Consider the following 21701-nt stretch of genomic DNA (forward strand, 5'->3'; position numbering starts at 1 on the left):
ACCTGGAAAAGAGGAAACCTACCAAGGGGAGTAAAGACAAATTTCCTACCAAGTAGAATTCTGGCATTGGGGAGGAAAATAGAGATACTGTAGCCATGCTAGAATTTTAAAATTCTTATTCATTCTGATTCTTGCCAGTGATAAAGCTACATTTTTAGTTATCAATATTGCTCATAGGAATTTGCATCCCAAGCTACATCAGCTCCCATGCTGTGCTCAAAGGAAAAGAACCATATGGAGAGAATAATAAGACAATTAAATATCCATTAAATAATAATATATCTGTGTTTTTAAGGAGGCAAGCTTTGCTAATGATACAGTATGCATCCATTGGGTTTTCATGGAACAGGAGTATAAGTGGGAGTTATCCTTTGTTTTTAAGAGTAAAAACAAAATGCAGGAAAAATGCATCTCCCAATATGAATCTTGCCACAAGAAGAGCCATCACATCCTACAGAGTTGCCTTTACCAGAGTTGCTTTTTATTATTGCTGTTTATTGTCACCACCATTACCACCTGCCCTTACCCCTAAGTCCCTGGGGCAGGATGTTGGCTATAGGAGCTGGGTTAAAATCCCCACTCAGCCATGAAGTTCAGTGGGTCATAATGAGTTAGTTGCTGATCTCTAAAAGCCTAGCCAAGGTCACAGAGTTGTAAAGATTTTTTTAAAAAATGTGATAACCCACATATGTCATACTAAGCACATTGGAAGAATGTCTGGATACAGATGTATCTGTTAATACCGCTACTAACAATAACCAATGCTATACCATATCCAGATATGTTTGCTGCTGAACCGCTGTTGTTCCTTTCTGTTGGCAAATATCAAATGCAATATCTCAGGATGTGCATTCCTGACTGGAAAGAATTTAATAAGGGACACAAACACCACACAGCGAACCTCACCATGCAGATATTCTTTATATATTATGCATACACATTAGCCTCATTATGCAAACGACCTAAACACTGGAGCATATGCTCTCCTGACATTTCCTAGGATGGATGGCAAGTGGAAGGAAAGGACAAAGAGGAAAAGGTGAGAATCCTCCACAGCTTATTTTGTAGAGTGGTACAACAAGAGCCCCCCATGTTTCTAATCAAGCCACTGAAAGAAAGGGAACAATTAGGATCTTCCACTCAGAAACAGACTGGACACAGAAATTCAGGGGGGAAATGGGCTGGATCACATATACTGGCATCAAAACCACCCTCCTATCAAAACAGATTATGTCAAGCCTACAGAAGCAACAACAGGTTACCCACCGTTGGTTAGGAGGACTTGCCTGATATAGGAGAAGAAAATCTAAGATTAAGTTCCAACTCCAGGGCTGGGATGGGGAAGGAAGAGTTTCATGACAGTGATCTGGATTTGCTGTTCACCTTTTGGGGGCCATGTCACCTTTATGTTGAGTTGACATCAACCTATATCTTCTTCTTGTATCTCCTGGTAACCCTTAAGTTAAAGCAGGTGTGTGACATGTTGTAACTGTGCCATTAAAATGGACCAGGAAAATTCTGAACAGAAGACTCAGATCAACACTATAAAAGAATCAATGAAAACATATGGAAAAGCCTATTTTCCTAAACTATACCACTTTCTGCTACGGGCAAGAGCTTGTACTGTATGTCTGAATGTTTCTGCTGGGGGGGGGGAATCTGCACACAGAAAACTAATATATTATGGAAGCGGGTCTGACCTAGTGCCCCCCCCAACATGTTAGTTTTCTATGTTCAGTTTTCCATGAGGTCAAATTCAACCAAACCCACCCAACCCTGCTGTACACTTGTGGACAATAGTTGCTCTGCAATTCTGTTGCCTATATTAATTGGTCAACAGAGGTGACTCAGGAAGAGTTCACAAGACACCATTGCAGTGTTTCTTTCAAATCTATGAAGACTTGGGAGCTATTTTTGCAGGTGGCTCAGTCAGTCAGGTGGCTGGGAGTGAGTGTGATCAGTGTTTGGTGCAGCACTGATTGTATAAGAACACACAAGAGAAAGGACAAGGGCAAAGACTGTCACTCAATCTGCATAAATCAAACGCCCAGCACCCCCTCCACTAGCGTATTCAAAGCTCCACTGTATACATAGCAAGAGCAAAATTTTCACCAGCTCTTAATACCCCTTAGAATCTCTTGCTCCAAGATTCAGGGTCACAAGTAAAGCAATGCCTGGCTCCAGATAAAGTCTCCTGCTACACAAATCTCACAGTTATTACCCTGAATTATCATCCCTGAAAAACTGGGTGTCTGTCTTCAGCTTCAAAAGCAGCTTTATCATGTGAAAAAATATGTTCCTTCTTTTTTTATCAATATCCTTACAGGAGCTCTAGTGACATTGGGCTGATGCACTTGACTTTCAGCTCTGCCGAGCCAAGTTTTAATCTTCATGCAGTGACAAAATGTAAACTGTCCAGAATCCATCACCCATTTTACCACAGGTTTCACCTCCCTAATTTAAAGTTACACTTCGAGAAATGTTAAGAAAGATGAGAATGCAAAGAATGTAGGGGAGGGTGGTTAGACAAACTGAGGTGGATTTGAATGGCAGATTACTGTGTTTTGCCAGGGCTTGTGCCCACAGTAGTCTGTGTACTTAGAACACCAAGTATGTGGGCAAGGGAGATTCAGCATGCAGCTCTGGCAAAGGGAGGAAACTGCTGGGATGATCACACCAGGAAAGAAGCTGCTCAACCGCAATAGGCCAGATCAGATCAGAGGATATTGCCTGACCCCTATAAAACCAGCAAGGGGATTCTGCTTCTAGCTAGCTTCTGTCTATGGTTACCTTCCCCCACTCCCTTCTGACAGGAACAGATTCTGACGGAATCAGGTCAGTACTGTAGCCCCAAACTGAAAAGCCAAGAATCACCCTAAACTTCAGGTTCTGTATGACTCCATAGAACACAGGGCTGACATTGCTAAGTGGCTTGTACAGACAATATCACTTTGGCCAGCCCGGCTTGTAATTCCCTTCCATCTTCCGAACAGGCGGTGTGGTTGATCATTGGCCAAGTTCAGATGCATGTACCCTGCAGGAATCCAATGTGGTTTCTGACCACATCCTGTTCATCCATCCAAATGTGGATTATGCAAATGTGCCCTTAAACAAAAGGAAAGTAGGCAAGACTGTAGCACATCGGCAAGATATCTGAGATTAAAACAGCAGATGGAGCTGTAGGTCAAGACAGTGCCAGGGAAGCATACACATGATGGCTGAACCCCTGGCCAATGCTTTTAGTCCTTCTTCACTTTCATAGGCAACAAAATTAATAAAGAGCAGAACTACGTGGCAAGTAGACATGCCAGACTGTCAGCATGAGGTAATTAGCCAAGGAACAGAAACCACAATAGAGAATAAAAGTACTGATGCAGTGAATGCTTGTGAAAAGCCACTTAAGAAAAATGAAATGTCAAGTCAGTTAGAGAGGCACTCCAAACCAGCTCTGTCCAATCTCTTGCATTTGCCACAGAAGCCTCCCGGGAAAGGGTAGAAGTGCATGGCTCTACAGCATAAAAACCTTGTTTTTAAAAGAAGAGAAGGGAGCCTCTCTTTGGAAGAGCTTGAGCAGTCCTGGCTAGCGACTGTTTTTTCCTGCCCTCTCCATGCGATTTTCTTTGAGTCGCAGTGACACCTGTTGAGGAGGATCAAATGCTGCTCAGCTGCAGGCTAGTCGGCTGTTGAGCACTGCCAACAAGCTGTGCACCACTCCCAACCAATGGCAAAAGCTTTCAGGCCATCTGGACCTTTTAATGGACTGGGTGTTTTCCTCTTCAAAATGTATGAGAATGTGCCAATACTGTCCATTACTCAGCATACCATCATTGGATGATAAGGACATGGGGCCAAGCCAAATAGCAGCATTGTTTATGCCCCTAGTATTGAAAATGGCAGGGAGGGGGGTGGAGGAAATAAAGACAAGAGATCAGGTCTGTTAAATTCAGCAGAGGACTGTCAGATACACACATTACACTGAACTGTTGGCATGGACAAAGAGGAAACTCTTTGCAGTTGCTACACCTTTTTTTTCTTAATGTCTCCCTGTAAACCACCTTCTGGCAGACTCTTACTTACATAGAATGGTCATTATTACATAGAGATCTTACATAGTGATCAGTGGATACACACAACCAAGCCCACTATGGAGATAATTAGGGGAAGCTGGATAATTTTTCCAAATCTCTAGAGCTCACTTGGAAAAATAAATCTGTCTATCTAATTGGGTCCAGAGTTGATTGGACCTACAGTGTTTGGCATCCCTCTCTACTTCCAGCTGAGGAAACTAGGGTAAAATGGGTGGCATTAAAGGCACATACTTGTGGTGTGGCTGGTGTGTGTGTGTGTGTGTGTGTGTGTGTGTAATACGACAATAATCCAGCTGGATCATAGGACTTCAGAGGAATCTAGATCCAATCCCAGTTGTCTCCAGGAGCAGGAAGGCAAACATCAGAAATCTAGTATTCCCAAACTTCTTTTTAAGGATTCAATCCCATCCCTAGTCTGATATTAAACCCTTGAGCATATCCTTTGGCTGACTGTGAAAAGCAAGGTAAGATGCAATAAAGAATAAAAGAGCCATTTTCCATCCCATTTTGATTACTCCATTTTCAATTACTGTTTCAATGGCTGCTAAGAAACACTCCAATTGATTTGAAAAGGCAGGTAAAGAATGGCCCCTGGGGCTGCTGTATAGGAATTTGAGTTTAGTAGGATGGGTTAAATTTCTTGTTCCTTCACTGATCAGCTCCCTCTTGATCAGTCCTTTTATGCCTCAATTCTCTGTTTGTACATAATTGGAATTAATGACTGTGAGCTGTTCTACAGTACTAATTAAAGACACACAGAATCTCCTTCTTTTTTTATATAAAAAAGGTCCAAACAGGGTAAGGTTTATACATAACATATAATTTTTGTTTGCAACAAGTAAGATATGTTTAGTTTTCCATCAACACATTTGTTAGCATCAGAGCCATGCTGAAGTCCACAACAGCAGATGGTTGGTTGCAACAACTACTGATTATTGTTGCCACAATTGAAGAGGGTTAACATGACACAATATAATGTGCCTCTTGTGTTATCAAGTTCAAGAGACAGTACTATAAGATTTAGTTGCATCAACATGTAGGAGCTTAGGAAATACTAGCAATATATCTGTAATGTGAATTGTGGGGGGTTTTGTTGCTATTAGTATTAGTCCTATTTTTAATTTGATAAATTCCCCCTATCTTTTGTTAAAATTTGCATATAAAATTTAGATATACATGCACCCACGCACCAACAAAACACTATATTGAGCCTTACTGTCGTGCCATATTACAAATATTTATGATATATTATCAGAAGTACTTTGCAAAAAGATTCTTCATCTAAGTCAGCCTCTAGATTCTTAACTCATTATACAAATCTGGAATCTTCTCAAATGCCTCCAAGTATTCTACAACTTTCATGAAGAACCTGTTTCTTAAAATTGTTTCAATAACTATAGAATTGACTACCAAAGATACCGTAAGACAATATCAGAACATCTTTCAATGGTAGTAAACCAAAATGCTCATCCAATCCAGAAAATGGCTTATAGTAATCAAGAATGGTTTAAGAGCACAAGAAGAAACCTGCTGGATAAGGCCAGCATCCTATTCTCACAGTAGCCAACCAGATGCCTTTGAGAAACCTGCAAACAAGACTTGAGTGCAGCAGCTCTCTCCCACATTGAACTCAGGAAGACTTGTTCCTGAATAAGCATGCAGAACTTTGAAGTGTTAAGGCCCCTCCAAAAATTCAGGTTCACAAAAACACTGAATTAAGCTCACAAATACATGGAACGCTTCTTATCTCTCTCTTTATCACTAATTCACTTTCCTCTCTCTCCAGGCAGTGTGCCTTCATGACTTCAACAAGATCTTCCCTCACATCTCTGATTCCTCATTGTTTTTTTAGTTGGTCAGCTGTTTCTGTGCATATCCCCATCAATGTCCAACACATGTCCTACCTCCTTTTCATTCTGGTTGGTCAGAAGCATGCAGGAGCAGACTTCCAATAATAATAATAATAATAATAATAATAAATTATTTATACCCCACCCATCTGACTGGGCTTCCCCAGCCTCTCTGGGCGGCTTCCAAAAATATATTAAAATACTATAATACATCAAACATTAAAAGCTTTCCTAAACAGGGCTGTTTAATGTTTTTAATAGAATGGCATTAGTGGGAACAGAGTGGAGAGCCACATACAGATTCATTTATTTATTTACTCAATCTGAGTGGCCATTCTACTACAACTGCTATTCAGTGGTAGCACCAACAACACGTGTGACAAATTCCAAATTTTGGTCATGGGCCCCAAAAGATTTTGGATACCTGTCATGGTTGGTTCATTTTTTTTAAAGCCTTTAACTTTAAAGGCTCCTTGCACAAATTCCCCTGTATTTTATTTGTCTTGAATTCAACTGTTCCATCTTCTGACAATAGGCTTTTATGCCTACAATTTTTAGCTAATTATGCCAACAAATAGAAAAGTTATACCCATTATTTATTTCCCTAGTATAATCAATGGGGAATCCTTCAGAAATCTGAAGCAAAACCAAAGCAAACAAGGTGTTGTCTGAATTAATCCAAAGTGAAGTTGCCCCCTACATGAAACAGGCTCCAAAGCCATTTCTTTTTCTGTGCACACACCCTAAGTTATATGGACAATTTGATGAGTAAACAATCCCTCGTGTCAATTCAGCTTGGTCCCTTCTTTGTTACGTTGGAGTTCATGGGATCTGGTGGTTTCCTTTAAGCCATTTTAACAAGGCAAACAGTAGCAATACCCTGAGAGGTTTAGCCACATGAGGTTGTTCTGCCATTGCCAATTTAGCAGTTTTGTGTCAAACTAAAAGTCTGAGAGCAACTCTTCCCCATGGAAGTGTATGCTGCTACCACATGGGGGAGGGGAGGGGAGGGTTGATACCCATCTAAGTCACATGCACAGTAGACCTATTGAAATTGATTTTAATGGATCAGCTCCGAGTAAAACTAACACTGGCTATCTCCCAAGCAGACATGCTTTGAAGCATCCTTTGTTACTGAATATAGTGTATGCATATCCAAACTACCTCACCTTATCACACAAAGAAGAAGGTTATAATTATTACAATCTTATTAGTAAGAATCCTATGTACATCTTCACTGAGGTGGACGCTGATGCTCTCGTTTGCCAATATCTGTTGAGTTTTGCTTCATTTATCTTGATATTTCAAAATCTATTGGTCAAGGATCACTGGCATTTGTCAGTGAATTGCACCCTTCACAGTACAGATACTTCACAGGCCTTTAACAGATATGCTCCCTATGAAATTGGATATACCTTTCTCAGAACCAGTTACATCTGGTCCATATTTCTTGACATAATCAGAATCTCACTTGCTTTGTTGAAAGTGAAAATAAATAGTTGGTCAATAAGATTGGCAGAAAAAATGCCTTTTTATGATTCCTGAAAACAGGAATAGCTCGGTTGTAGTAAGCAACACCCCTTGTTTCTGGAAACAAAGAAAGTGTTAAAAATAATGTTTTTAATATGCCAGCTGTCAGAGAAAATATCAGCACCATTACATTTTCTGACACTATATTCTTGACAATAAATTTCATGCCTCATGTGGCAAAGCATTTATGAGATTTCAGTCAATAACCAATGTGCAGGTCCATATCCTCACCCAGAAAAGAGGGAGAAATTAAGAAGCAAAAACTAAAAAATAATAATGAAGGAGGTATTATAATTTTTATTTACTAACATGTCACTGCTTATAGTTAGACCTGAATTAAAAGGGGAAAGAAGCAGCTCTGCCTCTCAAACTGTACATCTCTCTCTCTCTCTCTCTCTCTCTCTCTCTCTGTGTGTGTGTGTGTCTCACATACAAAAGCTATGAGAAACAAAAACTGAATTTAGAACTTGCAGATGATGGTGTGTGACAGATCTGTAGGTCTGAGACTTTTATCTCCTCTGACATGCTTACTTCTATTTTTAATCACCAAGACACAGAAGACTGAGTCACAAAATTAAGGAAGGACAGAGCCCCAGAGCACCCAAGCAGGTATCATGGCTCTGACTGTGCTAAGCGTCATTCAGATGCACAAGGAAAGAGATTCCTATTAGGGCTTTGCTTAGGAGCTATTATTAGTATTCAGATTTCTGTTTGTCTCAACTTGTATTTGTATTAGCAATTCTCTAAGCAGAGCACCAGGACCAAGAACAGGAAAACAACACTGCTGCTCACCCTGTCAGATTTGCTAAACGCGGCCCTCATCTTGGCTGAATGTCAGTATATCAAGTTCAACATTTAGCTGAGGCAATCATGGTTTCAGATTCTGGCTTGTTTTCACAAACCATAGTATAATTCTCCAAGTTCAGACATCATGAGGGATGGCAGTTAAGTTTAAAATACTGCAATTACCCCAAGAACTGCCTCTCCCTATGATTGACCCAGACGCTATGATCATGAGAGGTTCAGAGGGTGATAACAGAGGGATAAGCTTCTTCTTTTTTGCAGTGGCTCCTCATTTGTAGAATGCTCTTCCCAGAGAGGCTCACCTGATGCCTTTGTTACATACCTTTAGGTGACAGGCAAAAACATTCCTCTTCTCCCAGGCCTTTTAAATGAGGCGGGGGCAGATTATTGTTTTAGTTTATTACTATGTTATGTGCTTTGTGTTTATATATGTTAGGTACTTTGTGTTTTTATATTGTAACCCTTCCTGTGATCCTCAGGTGATAAATAAAAATAAATTAGAAACAATAATAACAAATTCATAAGCTTTTACTTTCACTCTCCTCCTTGCAAGTGTAAAAGAGGAGAGGAGAAGGAGCCAAAGGTTCAATAATGTAACAGGATACCATGTTCCTCCATTACATCTGAAGTGTATCACTGGGTGACGTTGGAGTGGGCAAGAGGCTGCTGTCAGTGACTATATATATTAGAACAGTGATGATGATGTCAAGCATATGTGATTGAAGTGTCTTAATCGCTTACAGATTAAAAGCAAGCACTGTGAGGTGTGCCCTGGTTGCAAGAGTAAGTCAAACACAGCATTACCCCAAGACTGTGGTGCTATATGAACATGAGAACCCAGACACCAATGAATGTCCATTATTTCTCTGGATGTAACCAGCTTTATCCAGAAATATTGTCACAAAGAAAGGAAAGAGAAGGCAAAACTTACCCGTTTCAGCTGATCAACACCACCAAATATCCTCATCACGCCATCAATCTCTTGCTCCAGTCTTCTGGCCCAATACTGCATTCTACGAGACAGGGGGAAAGAGGGCACACTGAGTCATTTAAAGAGGTACAAAAAGGGAGATGGTTACAAATCAGTGCCCAGGGCTTAGCTTGTACACTTGCCTCCTGACATTCCAGCTGTGGGCAGAATACCAAGAATGCCTGACCTCCAAGATAAGGATGATAAGCTTAGAATGATAAAGCTTATCAGATGACCAGCTTCCAAAATTGTAAATGTACACACAGAGAACAAAAAATAAAGTCAGCATAAAAGCTGCAAGCTGCCTTTCTTCTCTGGTAACAAAAACTTAACACAGATTAGGAGGGGCAAGCTGGTCCAGGTCCTCATAATAACACCTTGTCTTCTATGCCCAACACTCCCAATATCCTTCCTTCAAATAGCAAACTAAGTTGGATAATGGCCTATCAGTTCATAAGCAAGCAGAGCCACACAAAAAAATTAAGATACCCATGTGTGCAACAACACATATGCCAGACCCTCCAAGGGTCCCTATTTTCCATGGATGTCCCTGGTTTAGAGAAACCATCCCGGTTTCTGATTTCATCCCGGAATGTCCTGCTTTTCATTAGGATGTCCCTATTTTCATTAGAGAAATGTTGTAGGGTATGGAGTTATGCAATCCCCGAGCTGTCTAAAGGAAATTCTATATAGAGAAGCTTTTTTATATATTTAATGTTTAATGATATTTTTATATACGTTGGAAGCTACCCAGAGTGCTGGGGCAACTCAGTAAGATGTGTGGGGTATAAATAGTAAAATTATCATTATGGAATGGGACGTCCCTATTTTCATCAGAGAAATGTTGGAGGGTATGATATGCTTCTGAATTATAAAAAAGAAATTTTAAACCCTCAAACTGTCTGACAGGAACTTGTGAGCTTGCAGAGTGATGAAGGCAGCTGAGCCATTGGCAGAGGGAGGGAGGTTGGACATAAGAACCCAAAAGTTAGGCCAACTGTGCAAGTCTATCAAGTCTATGATTGAGAGCAGTCTAATCACTAAATGTTTGTGTGTCAGTGGTGGGGCAGAGGAGAAAGAAAACAGAGGACAGGAAAAGAAAAGTTGCTGGTTGGCCTTGACCTATAAAAGAATTTTTGGGAGGCAGGTGGTGCTGTGGTCTGAACCACTGAGCCTCTTGGGCTTGCTGATGGGAAGGTTGGAGGTTCAAATCCCTGCAACGGAGTGAGCACCCATTGCTCTGTCCCAGCTTCTCCCAATCTAGCAGTTCGAAAACATACCAGTGCAAGTAGGTACCACTGTGGCAGGAAGGTAAACAGCATTTCCGTGCTCTCTGGCTTCTGTCACGGTGTTCCGTTGTGCCAGAAGCAGTTTAGTCATGCTGGCCACATGACCCGGAAAGGTTTCTGTGGACAAACACCGGCTCCCTCAGCCTGAAGTGAGATGAGCGCCGCACCCCATAGTCACCTTTCACTGGACTTAACCATCCAGGGGTCCTTTACCTTTCAGCTTTTATAAAAGAATCTTTATTAAATGTCTTCCCCTTTCCCATTCTGCAGACCTGAGTATTCTGTGCTCAGTCCTTTTATTGCTATAAAAATGGTCCAGTTTGGCTAGCAGTGATCTAGAACTATACCACACAGGAAGAAAGTCTTGAAGGGCAAGGAGAAGTGTTTGATATCCCTTCTACACCCCTCTGGAGATGTCTGAGCCATTAAGAAGAGTACTGTACTGTTCTTAGTGAATGTGGATACCACAACATGCCATATATAGTTGCACATAATTAATTCAGACTTAGGTTTAGTCCACTGGGACTTGCCATAAAAGGTTGTATTTATCTTAGATTTGTCAAGGGTTTTTTGTTTTCTTTAATCATTTGTAACAATGTTGGGAGGGGTGGCTATTTTAAAAAGCTGATCTGGTGTTTATGTTTCTGTGTGGCATACAATTAAAATATACACAGTAGAAGCATGTTGTTTTTAATATGCTGATTGGGGGGGTTTAAAATGCACCCGTGTACAGTTTCCTTGAGATGCAGAAAAACAAGACTTCACAATCCATTGCACTGCAGTAGACAGCAACAGATTTTGGGCTGCCTGTAGCAGGATTGAACATCTGGTATTTCCACTGAGATTTATCTACCTGTAGAATCTATGTACATATTAACATATGTCTACCTCTTGCCTTTCTAAGAACACAGATTGCTATGTCCAATCAGGTCGTTGGTTCATCTTTCCTAGTATCCCCTTGTCCTTGAAAATCACTTCTAGACTACCCAATGCATGATAGCGCTCCTGGTTGCGGAGCTTGCCGCTGCCTGTTGATTGGTGAAGACTTGACCTTTTCATCCCCCAAAAGTTTTTGATTTGAGTTTCTACTGAAATGAGGCTGCATTTTAATGTTGTGTTTTAATCTTGTTTTTAAGTTGTATTTTAATCAATTGTTTTTATACCTGGTGTTTAGCCGCTCTGAGCCTGGTCTTGGCTGGGGAGGGCGGGGTATAAATAAAATTTATTATTATTATTATTATTATTATTATTATTATTATTCCAAGAAAAAGATCAGGAAGGAATTAGTGTTGGGAAGGATGGCTGGACCATTTGAGTGCCCTCCTTACCCAGATTTGCACCTTTCCCCTTTGGGTGTGGTGCCCAAGAAGACCCTGGGGAATTTAGCTTAATTCACAATTTATCTTACCCACAGGGTTCATCGGTAAATGATGCTATCCCTCCTGAGTTTTGTTCTGTCAAGTATGCCACCTTTGACCAAGCGGTAAAGTTGATTAGGAGCTTTGGGAAGGGTGCACTTTTGGCAAAGTGTGATGTGGAATCTGTGTTCCGCTTACTTCCTGTCCATCCACTTGATTTTAAGTTGCTTGGCTTCCTGTTGGATGAGGCACATTATGTGGATAAGGCCATGCCAATGGGCTGCTATATCTTGTGCAGCTTTTAAAGCCTTTAGTACATTTTTGGACTGGACTTTGCATACCAAGATAGGTTTAAGGGAGGTGACCCATTACCTCGATGACTTTTTGCTACGTTCTGCAGCCAATTCTGAAGAATGCTTGCTATTACTGAATTCATTTAACAACCTAACCAAGGAGTTGGGTGTTCTCTTGGCAGCTGGATACTGTGGCACAAACTTCCTCTTTGCCTGAAGGAAAATAGGTGGCCCTGCGTTACATCATGATGGAATTTTTGCCATGGGAAAAGGTTACCTTGAGGCAGATTCAGTCTCTGTTGGGCCATTTGAATTTCGCTTGCAGGGTGGTTGCCCCTGGTCACCCTTTTTGTGCACACTTAGCAAGACTTTCTGCAGGCTTGCGGTCACACCATCATCAGGTGCATTTGCCCAGTGAGGTCAGGTCGGACCTTGAGGTGTGGCTTGAATTCCTGAAGGAGTTCAATGGTGTATCCTTGTGGCAGGATACTTTGAATCTGCAATTTGATTTGAGGGAGTAGTAGCTTCTGTTTCTCCTTCCACTTTGAGGTCTTATAAGAAGGCCTGGGTGGACTTTTTAGCTTTCAGAGCACAGCACTTGATGATTGACAGTACAGTGTCACCATCCATACATCAGGTGTTGCAGTATTTGGCTCACCTGCGATATATGGGCCATGCTGTAAAGACCATCAGAATTCAGTCTTCGGCCATTTCATTTTTCTGTAAATCCCTCTATTACAGAGATCCTTGTACAAAGTTTGTAGTGTGCAAGGCTCTTGAGGGTTGGGCCAGGTTGCAGCCACCAAAGTCACCAGATAGGAGGCTGGTCACATTTGACATTTTGTTCTTGGTGCGCAGCAAGTTAAGACTTGTCTGCTGGTCGATTTATGAGGTGAGACTCTTTGAGGCAGCCTTTTCTATAGCACTTTTCGGTGCACTGCGTGTGGGCGAAGTGGTGCTGGAGTCAGCACAGGGAAGGGCTCCCAGGGGTTTGCTTTTGCAGGGCGTTCAGCTTTCTGATGCTGAGCTGGTGCTCACTATTCGAAATTCCAAAAAGGACCAGTTGGGCAGAGGTGCCTTGATGAGGCTGCCTGCCACTGGTAAGCCCGGCCCTTGTCCAGTGAAAGATGCCAAGAGATATTTGTCACTTTGCCCGCCTGGGGGTGGTCCCTTCCTGGTTCATGAGGATGGGTTCCTGTTAAAGAGGCATCAATTTGCTGCAGTAATGCGTAAGGCACTGGCAGCATGTGGCCTGATGGCCAGTGAGTTTGCACCTCATTCTTTCTGCATTGGTACAGCTACTACTGCTGCACACAGGGGCTTGTCCGTTGACAGGATCAAGGATCTGGGCCGCTGGAAATCTGATGCATATAGGGGTTATGTCTGGATGCGGCATTGAGGTGCAGTTATTAATGTTGTTTTGTTCATTCCTAGGTCCGCCTACCCTGCACATCTGGATAGTCAGGCACAGCATTGTCCACTGGGCTGGCAGAAGGGCGACAGAGTCTGGATTCGGACGCAGGCTCAGACTCCCCGACCATGTGTGTGTCTCCTGGGTGTCCAGACAAGGAATGCGTTGGGAGGAGCAAGCAAAGGTGTCTCAGAAGGCACGCCTGCAGTGATGGTGGTGCAGCTGGGCAAGAACGCTTTGCAGGAAGCTCCCAGCTTGAGCCTGCAGACCCGCATGCAGGAGGACTTGGATGAGTTGAAGGCAGCTCTTCCTGGACTCAAAATTTTTTGGTCACAGCTGTTGCAGCGACGTGTGTGTCATGGTAGCCAATGCCCAGCTGCCACTGAGAGGGCCAAGAGGCACATCCAGAGCGCAGTGGCCAAGAAGATTCTGGCTTTGGGCGGGATGGTGATCTGTCACCCAGACATTACCTTCCTTGATGCGCCCCTTTACAGGCATGATGGGGTTCATCTGTCTGTGACTGGGAATGATCTGTGGCTGACCTCTGTGTCAGTGGGGTTAAGGGATTGGTTGCAGGTGTGAGTGGTTGGCGGTGAGCGTGGGTGTTCATGTGGCAGATAGGCCCTGGTTCAGGTGATAGGGATGGGGGAACGCTCTCAACATCCCTATGTGAAGGGTATTCCGTTAAAGGAATCCAGGGATTCAAATGGTTTGGTCAACCCCTGAGAGCGGGTTGTGCCCATGCCTGAGTCCAGGGGGGCATCTGGGTGGTGAACATAGTCTGTTCCCGGTTTTTCACTTACCCAGGTGTTCACCCTTGGCTGACCTATGCTGGTGCCCTGGGTCAGTGCTCCCTGCAAGGGTGCAGGGAGCTAGTCGAACCAGAGCACCTTCTGTAATCAATAAAGCTGCGGCCTAAATTCTGCCAAAAACCAAACTAAAATTTGAGTCAAGTGTGAATTTATTTAGGGTGGAGGTCTCTGGGTCTGAACACGCAAATGAGAAAAGAAAGGCTTATGAAAAAGTGAAATAGGAACATGTTTTGAATATGTGGATGGGAGGGGGGCAGAATCTGTAATCAATTTGAGTAGTTTATTAACTACTGCACCATGAGGCATTTCTGCAAATATTGAATGACATATGATGTAGAGAACAGTGAATCTCATGACCAGGATTCAGATATTATCACTTTACATAGCAGTAGCAACACACTGACAAGATTACTATTATTTTAGTTATTATTTCTGTTCAGTCTTATCTGACCTGTCACCTAACTCTATACCTATTTAATGTACTTTACATTTTATGGAAAGTGAATAGTCAAGAGGAAAAGGACAGAAGCAGCAGATATGTCATTATCTACGTGTGGTTTTCACTCTATGACAAATCTGTACAGTACAGAGAATATAATACATGGCAATCACTGCATTTTAGGAGTATGCCTCGGGTGGTTTTACAGGGCTGAAGAAACCACCATTCCTTGAAATTTCTTACCATTTTTGCAAAGTATCAAATATATGAAGAAAATTATCCAGAGTGGGGCACTTTCCGCAGCAGGCCATTGACACAGATGCAGGTCTTGTGGTTTTAAGGTTGTTTTTTTTTAAAATCTTATTGGGATTCCATGCAATGCTGTGCATGCAGAGTTCCAACCATGCAGATGGTCCTCCAGCTCTCTAGAGCAGATTCTGAAGGTATATGGGGGAGGGGGAGGGGAGGGGGAGGGATAGTTATGTTGTGCAAGTGGAAGTCATCTGAGCTAGTGAACAGCAGCAATGGGTACAACCTTTGATAGTGTATTTAGTGCCAAGGTTTGCTGGCAACTTGTAGACAAATACCATAAAAACCAGTTAGAATGCTTCAGCTGTGTCTAGATTATAGAAGTATTTCCCCAAATTTAAATAGATCTGCAACCTTTTGGGTGAAATATACCACCAAATTTGTCTTGAAAGCCCACCAAACAAGCTTGTATAGTCAAATATAATGTGAGGCCCACATAGGACTCATAACCCTGTACATTACCAAAATGTCCATCTAGCCCAGCATCCTGCTTCCCACAGTGATCAATCAAATGCTTCTAGGAAACACACAACAATGTGCTCCTCCTCCACCACCGTTTGGTACTTCTTCGCCTTTACCACCACAGAGTCAGCTCAATAATGAACTCTTACTTGTGTTGAGCTGGATTTGTCGGCTTCATTCCCTATCATCTTTCAACTTGCCTCATCCTCAGCTCAGATGTACCACATGGAAATGCTAAAGCTCTACTAAACAGAAGCTAATGCTCAGGAGTAACCATGCCAACCACCAGGGCCATCTCCATATTCTACCAATTGACCAGGACTTTGGTAGGAGCACCAGCCATGCCGGTTGGTTAAAAAAACCAACCTAAAAACAACATCAAAGCTCTCTGGAATCCATCAGACTGCATTAATCTCTGGGGTGAACATTTACCTCCATGAATATTTACCTTCTTTCAGTTATTGAAGATTTCCATTAATGAATTTTCCTCTTAATACTCCTTCCCATTCCCACAGAAAGGAAGAATGTGAACAAATATCTTCTAGGACTTCTTCGTCTTCTTTCTAATCTGTCCAGTGGCATTTCTATTTTAATAAAGTCTTATGCCATTTGATTTGATTTTGATACTCCTTGATTTCCTCAAGTAATACTCAAATGGCTTACTCATAGGTAAGTGGAATGAAGACTGCAGCCTAAATTACCGTGCAGTCTGAAAGTGAAGGAGGGAAATAAAGAGCCACTAGTTGGGATAAATTTTAATAATCTAATGGCTCTGCTTGAACTGAACATGTGCAGGAATAGAATACAAAGCCCAATATTATAGGTGAGCCATTCTGCTTGCTGAAGATATCCTACCTTTCCCATGCCACACCTCTTCAGGTGAGGAAAACTTCTTACCAGTAATTATTATATCCTTGGTGACCCATAACACTGAGCGAGTGTTAAAAGCCACAACAGTGGTCTGTACCCTGTCCATGAGTCACCAAGGCTCGTGTGCAAGTCTTGATAATCACCATTCACCTGGAAAAGTGCAGCAGGATGCTCACTTATTCCTCTTTCCTATTCCCATTCCCTTTCGCCACAGATTCCTGCCAAGTGACCAAATAACCATCCAGCTGTTTTAAACACCAACACTGACTGCCTAATAACCTCCCTGTTCTTCACCCTGCACTATCCAGCAAATTTCAGTGCAAGGCAAAAATTACTGCTTGTTCGTGTTAAGGCAACCAGCAAATCCTGTACTTGTATCAAAAGGAGGGCAGGTTGGGTGACAACTGGAGACTAAAGAGGATGTCCCCAAGCAGTGATGCCCGTATGCAGCCCCATACTTGCACCCTCCCCATCCTTCTCCCTGCCCCACTCATAACCACAATTTCACCTGGACCTCTCAATGGGAAAGCATCTAGGCAAAATAGCACTGGTACTGGCTGTGAACTTCTGTTGTCTCTCTAAGAACAATGTGATGACAGTAGGCAAAACAACATTAAGTCCAGCCTCCCAAAGCTAGGTGAATACACTTTCACATTCTGTAGCTAACTTTAGCCATGTACAACTTCATTTACATTTGTTTACCACGAATATGCAATGCACTCTGAGAGAGACCCAATTTTCGGGAAGCAAGGGAGAGGGTTCATGGAAAACAAATTTCAAGCCGGAATACTGATGCTTTTGCTAAGATTTTCATGTAGCTAATCAAGGACCAAAAATACCATATAATAGGTACATATTCAAAAAATGTCCAGTGCCAAACCACATATTACCATGCAGTGGATACTTAAGAATACAAGAATTGCCCCCTGGACCAAGCCAAAGTCTTGTCTAGTCCAGCATCCCATTTCCAATTATGGTCAACCAGATGCCTCTAGAAAGCCCGCAGGCAGGACATGAGGGCAACAGCACTCTCCCACAGTTGTTACTCCACAATGGTAGAGGCACACTGCCTCCCAGTCCAAAGGAAGAATATAGGCATCCATATTTCAGTTTGGATTTTCCATTTTTTTAGTTAGTCAAGTTAATGTATATGCCACCTTTTCAGAATGAGCTTAATAATAAATTCAACATTACAAGTACACAAGCACTGGGCAAAATGAAAATCTGCAGGCCATAAATGAATAAAACTGGAGGGAGAGAGGACTTCTCAGCAGGCTAGATGATTTACAACTGGCTTCCTCACCTCTACCCCAGAGAAGGCAGACATCAAGAAAAGGAAAGTGTTGTGAGAATGAGTCCCCTTCTCCAGCATCCAGGAAGTTCCAGCTGCTGGTGCTGGCCTCACTAAAATGCTGATGAATTTTTCATTAGGGGTTTCTTTGTGGTAAAAAGTAAATAAATCACAAACTGATGTGAAAAGGTGGAGAACAGAAGTTAAGATTGGAGAAAGTGAGAAAACGAGAGAAAATGAAACCGATAGATTCACCCATCCCTAGTCATCACTTGATGACTCTTTTCCACTACCAATTTCTTTCTCTCTCTCTCTCTCTTGGCAGAAAGTCCACATGACTGGCGGAATTTGAAGGGAAAGAAGAGACAGCATTTCTGGAACAACAACGATTATAAATTCTATTAAAAATTTAGAAATGCTGTTTGCAATCTGGCAAAGGATAAAGAATTACTGTTTGAAAGGTCCAATTTTGAAGACTCAGAATGCTGCTGGAACTGTGAAACACAGATGTAAAAGCAGAGGAATGTGGAATTTTTTTTTAAAGTGAAATGGCAGAGAGAGCACATAATAGTCTGAAAACCTTATGCAATGCTTTCTAGCGGTTTGCTGCTGTGCTCTGGGCCCTCCCGGGTAGTTCCAAGATCAAGGGAAATAGAGGCAACTGTGTGGTGGTGCAGTACTCTCAGAGAACATTAAAATGATGCTCCATGAATTCAAAAGGAGTGGGAATAATGGTTAGTAGATGAAAGCAAGCGGAAAACAGTCCAAAATTGAACCAGAGTTGGCTCCTGGTCTAGAGAGCTGTGGCTGGCACTTCAGAAGGTTGAGTGCTTCATGGTACACAGTGAGGCAAATAAAAGGTTGGGTCACCCAGCTGATGACACTAATCTGACTCCATGAGGCAGTGGCAAACATCTCAGAAGTTGGCAGGTAGTTTACAGCAGGGAAGAGAACTTATTGATGCTGCAGTTAACCTGAGAAACAAATTGAAGAGAAGGGGGCATAAAGAACGGATGTACATTACTATTCTCAGGTTAGGGCAGACATTTGTGTCTGTAATAGTTATGCTGCCACCTTAAGTTAAATGTATATTATGCTCTTCTTGTTCCGTGTGTCTTCCATTGTCTCCTGAGACAGACGGGTGCCAACCATTGTTCTACATATGTCATTCATAAGCCATATTGAGAGGACCTTTGTCTTTAAAACAATATTTTAAACAAACAGTCCTGCCCAAAATCTGGGTTAACCCTTCCCCACGCCACATGCAACTCAACTTCTTCTATTATGCACATAATGTACTGTTTTGTAAAATGCAGCCAAAAGAAAGGGTATTCCGATGCAGGCTTAATGTCGGGGAACACTCTTATTACAAAATGTGCAAGCCAGCAACAGCTTATTCAGCATCTGAAGAAGAAGTTCCACGTGGTATTCTTCATTATTGCTTCTCTCTTTTTGCTCAGCAGCTTCTGTGGCTCCTGGAATCTAAGCAAAAAGGGGGAGAACTAAAGAAGGTGCACTTCAATCATAATAGTGGGAACAGGGAGAGAGAGAAGTGGTGTGTGTGTGTGCGTGTGTGTGTGTGTGTGTGTCAAGTAGGGCATCTCATTAATCGCTTGAATCATCTATGGAATTATAGCTGGATGAAAACAAGGAAATTGGGGTCAGACATATTTAGAAGTCTGCCATCCTCAGCTTCTTGTTTTAATAGTGACATATCCAGGCAAAAAAAGAGAAACCCAATAGCCAGGGCTCCCAGATACCTTGAAAGACAACAAGCTAACAATCACACCTGCACTGAATGACCAACAGCGTTGGCTGTGACATAGGATTCTATTTCATTCAATGGCCAAAACCAAGCTAAACAACTTTCTCCACGCTAGCATACTACACTTCACATTAACTGTTCATGTGTATGTGTGTGCTGAGCACATACAGGTGCATCATGTCACACATCTGAGTTTGCTGTTTTTTATTAGATCACCACAACTATTGCCATCCTATTGCAAAGTGTACACCCACACCCACAAAGGAGTAACAAATTCACAGTGTAATCACAGTGAACATGTGCAATTAAACCGGTTGCAAAGATGCAAAGCAATAATGGGATGCAACTAGGAAGGGGGTGAATTGGTGTCCATGCTACTTTCTAAGGTGTGCACTGATAACTTTGTTCTGTCCCATTTCCACATTAATTCATGAAAATACTTGTTTAAATATGCAAAAAAAAATAGATTTATAGGCATGTGTTTTCTCAAAATACTCATTTTAAAACATATTTTATCTCAACTTTTCTGTCAGGAACTGCTTCAGAACATTCCGGAAGTGTATAAGCTGGCAGATAACTGCATTCTGATCTGCACATTAGTCTGTGAGGTGAGAATAAGGTCAGTTCATATCAGTTTTTTCAAAGACTGAATTCCTCAAGCATCCCTACATGCACCATGGGAGATTTGCCATGACATTCCATTTTACTCAGTGTTGCAGAGAATAAGATGCAGAAGGCATTCTAATTCATTTCTGTTTCCAGTGCCTCCTCCCTGACTCATGCTGTGTATGATTGGGGCAAAGATGCATGCAGACAGTAATTCACTAAGCTGATATGTGTTGGCCAATCCTATAGGGAAAGTCCCACTGTGTTCAATGGGGCTTAGTCCCCAGCAGGTTGCGTAGTGTTGCAGCCTTGCTTTTTATTTAACCCATTTCTATGAAGGAAAACTTTTTTCAATATTCACACAATTCACTACTATTGCATTATAATTCAGCAAATGGGATATCCACTTCAATGTTCCTTCCCAGCATCATCATGCTGTTTAGGCAACAAGGTCAAAGTGGAAGTTGGTTTGGACTTTTTTAATTGCTTCATTTTGTCCCATATAACACAGACATGGAACTAGTCACAAGGTGTAGTGTGAGGCAAGTCTATCGTTGTATACCACACTATAAATTCAATGCATCAGTTCTATAAACCCACAAAAGCAATGAGATTGTGAGCATGGGTGAAGCACCATCAGTGTGTATGTACCAACATGATGAACCATGAAGCTTTCCCAAGTTTCCTGGGAAGTGAACTCAGTAAGCACAGACCACAAATAAGTAGGACCAGACAAGTCTGCCCATCTGAACTAATAAGTGAGGAGGGCACAACTGTATAGTACTTACTATCTGAAAAGAATTCTCTACCCATTTCAGTTGCAACTCACTCAGAACCTTTGCATGCCTCAATGTGAGTCAGTGGCAGAAGCTTATTTCAAAGCTTCCATCTATGCATTATTTTGTATTCTTATGAGGACAGAGCGGTTGAAAAGATGCCATCTCCTCTGAACTCTCTGGATAAGAAAGACTGGGGGCTCTAGGATAGCACATCTAATGGAAGCTCAGCAAGAAGCTTGAATTATTAAGGCACTAGACTGTTTGTTTGTTCTGTGTATAATCTGTAATTCTCTCGGGAGGTGGAAGAGGAACAGAAGGGTCATCACAGAAAGGAACAGCATGAGAAAGCTAAGTAATCCGGAAGAACAGCCCAGTTACTACTAAGATAGGGCCTGGGAATTTATTGTCTCAGACAAGATAGGAACACAGAAGCCGCTTCTTGCAGAGCTAGCCAAGAGACAGAGCTGGCACTGAAAGAGCTGGCAAAAGCTCAGAAGTCATGGCAATGCCTGGCAGATGATACTACTTTCTTAATCATTCTGCTGGTCAGCTCTTTTGCACATCCATAATGATGTCTGTAACTGTGGCAACAGAAAGTTACATGGTGATGCAATTGTTATAGAAGACAACCTGGCTGCTTGCATGATGCAGTCAACAGAGAAAAACTGGGAATGCAGCACATAAAGTGGAGGTGATACGAAGAAGAAGAAGAAGAAGAAGAAGAAGAAGAAGAAGAAGAAGAAGAAGAAGAAGAAGAAGTAGTCTGTGTTTCTTC

General features: G+C 42.0%; 1 protein-coding gene across 5 annotated transcripts in view; it reads right to left on the minus strand.

Annotated features, from left to right (window-relative positions):
- Window positions 1–21701, minus strand: part of CACNA2D2 (calcium voltage-gated channel auxiliary subunit alpha2delta 2) — a 520700-nt gene that overhangs the window by 473361 nt on the left and 25638 nt on the right. For all 5 annotated transcript variants that reach the window (XR_014561165.1, XM_083726521.1, XM_083726520.1 and 2 more), the window contains one exon: window positions 9204–9285. Coding sequence is in view for 4 of the 5 variants with exons in the window: in XM_083726521.1 (XP_083582647.1) it covers window positions 9204–9285 (82 nt within the window). In the remaining variant the exon portion in view is untranslated. The remainder of the gene's footprint in view (window positions 1–9203; window positions 9286–21701) is intronic.

This window comes from Podarcis gaigeae (assembly GCF_964106915.1).
Source record: "Podarcis gaigeae genome assembly, chromosome: 2".
Classification (NCBI taxonomy): domain Eukaryota; kingdom Metazoa; phylum Chordata; class Lepidosauria; order Squamata; family Lacertidae; genus Podarcis; species Podarcis gaigeae.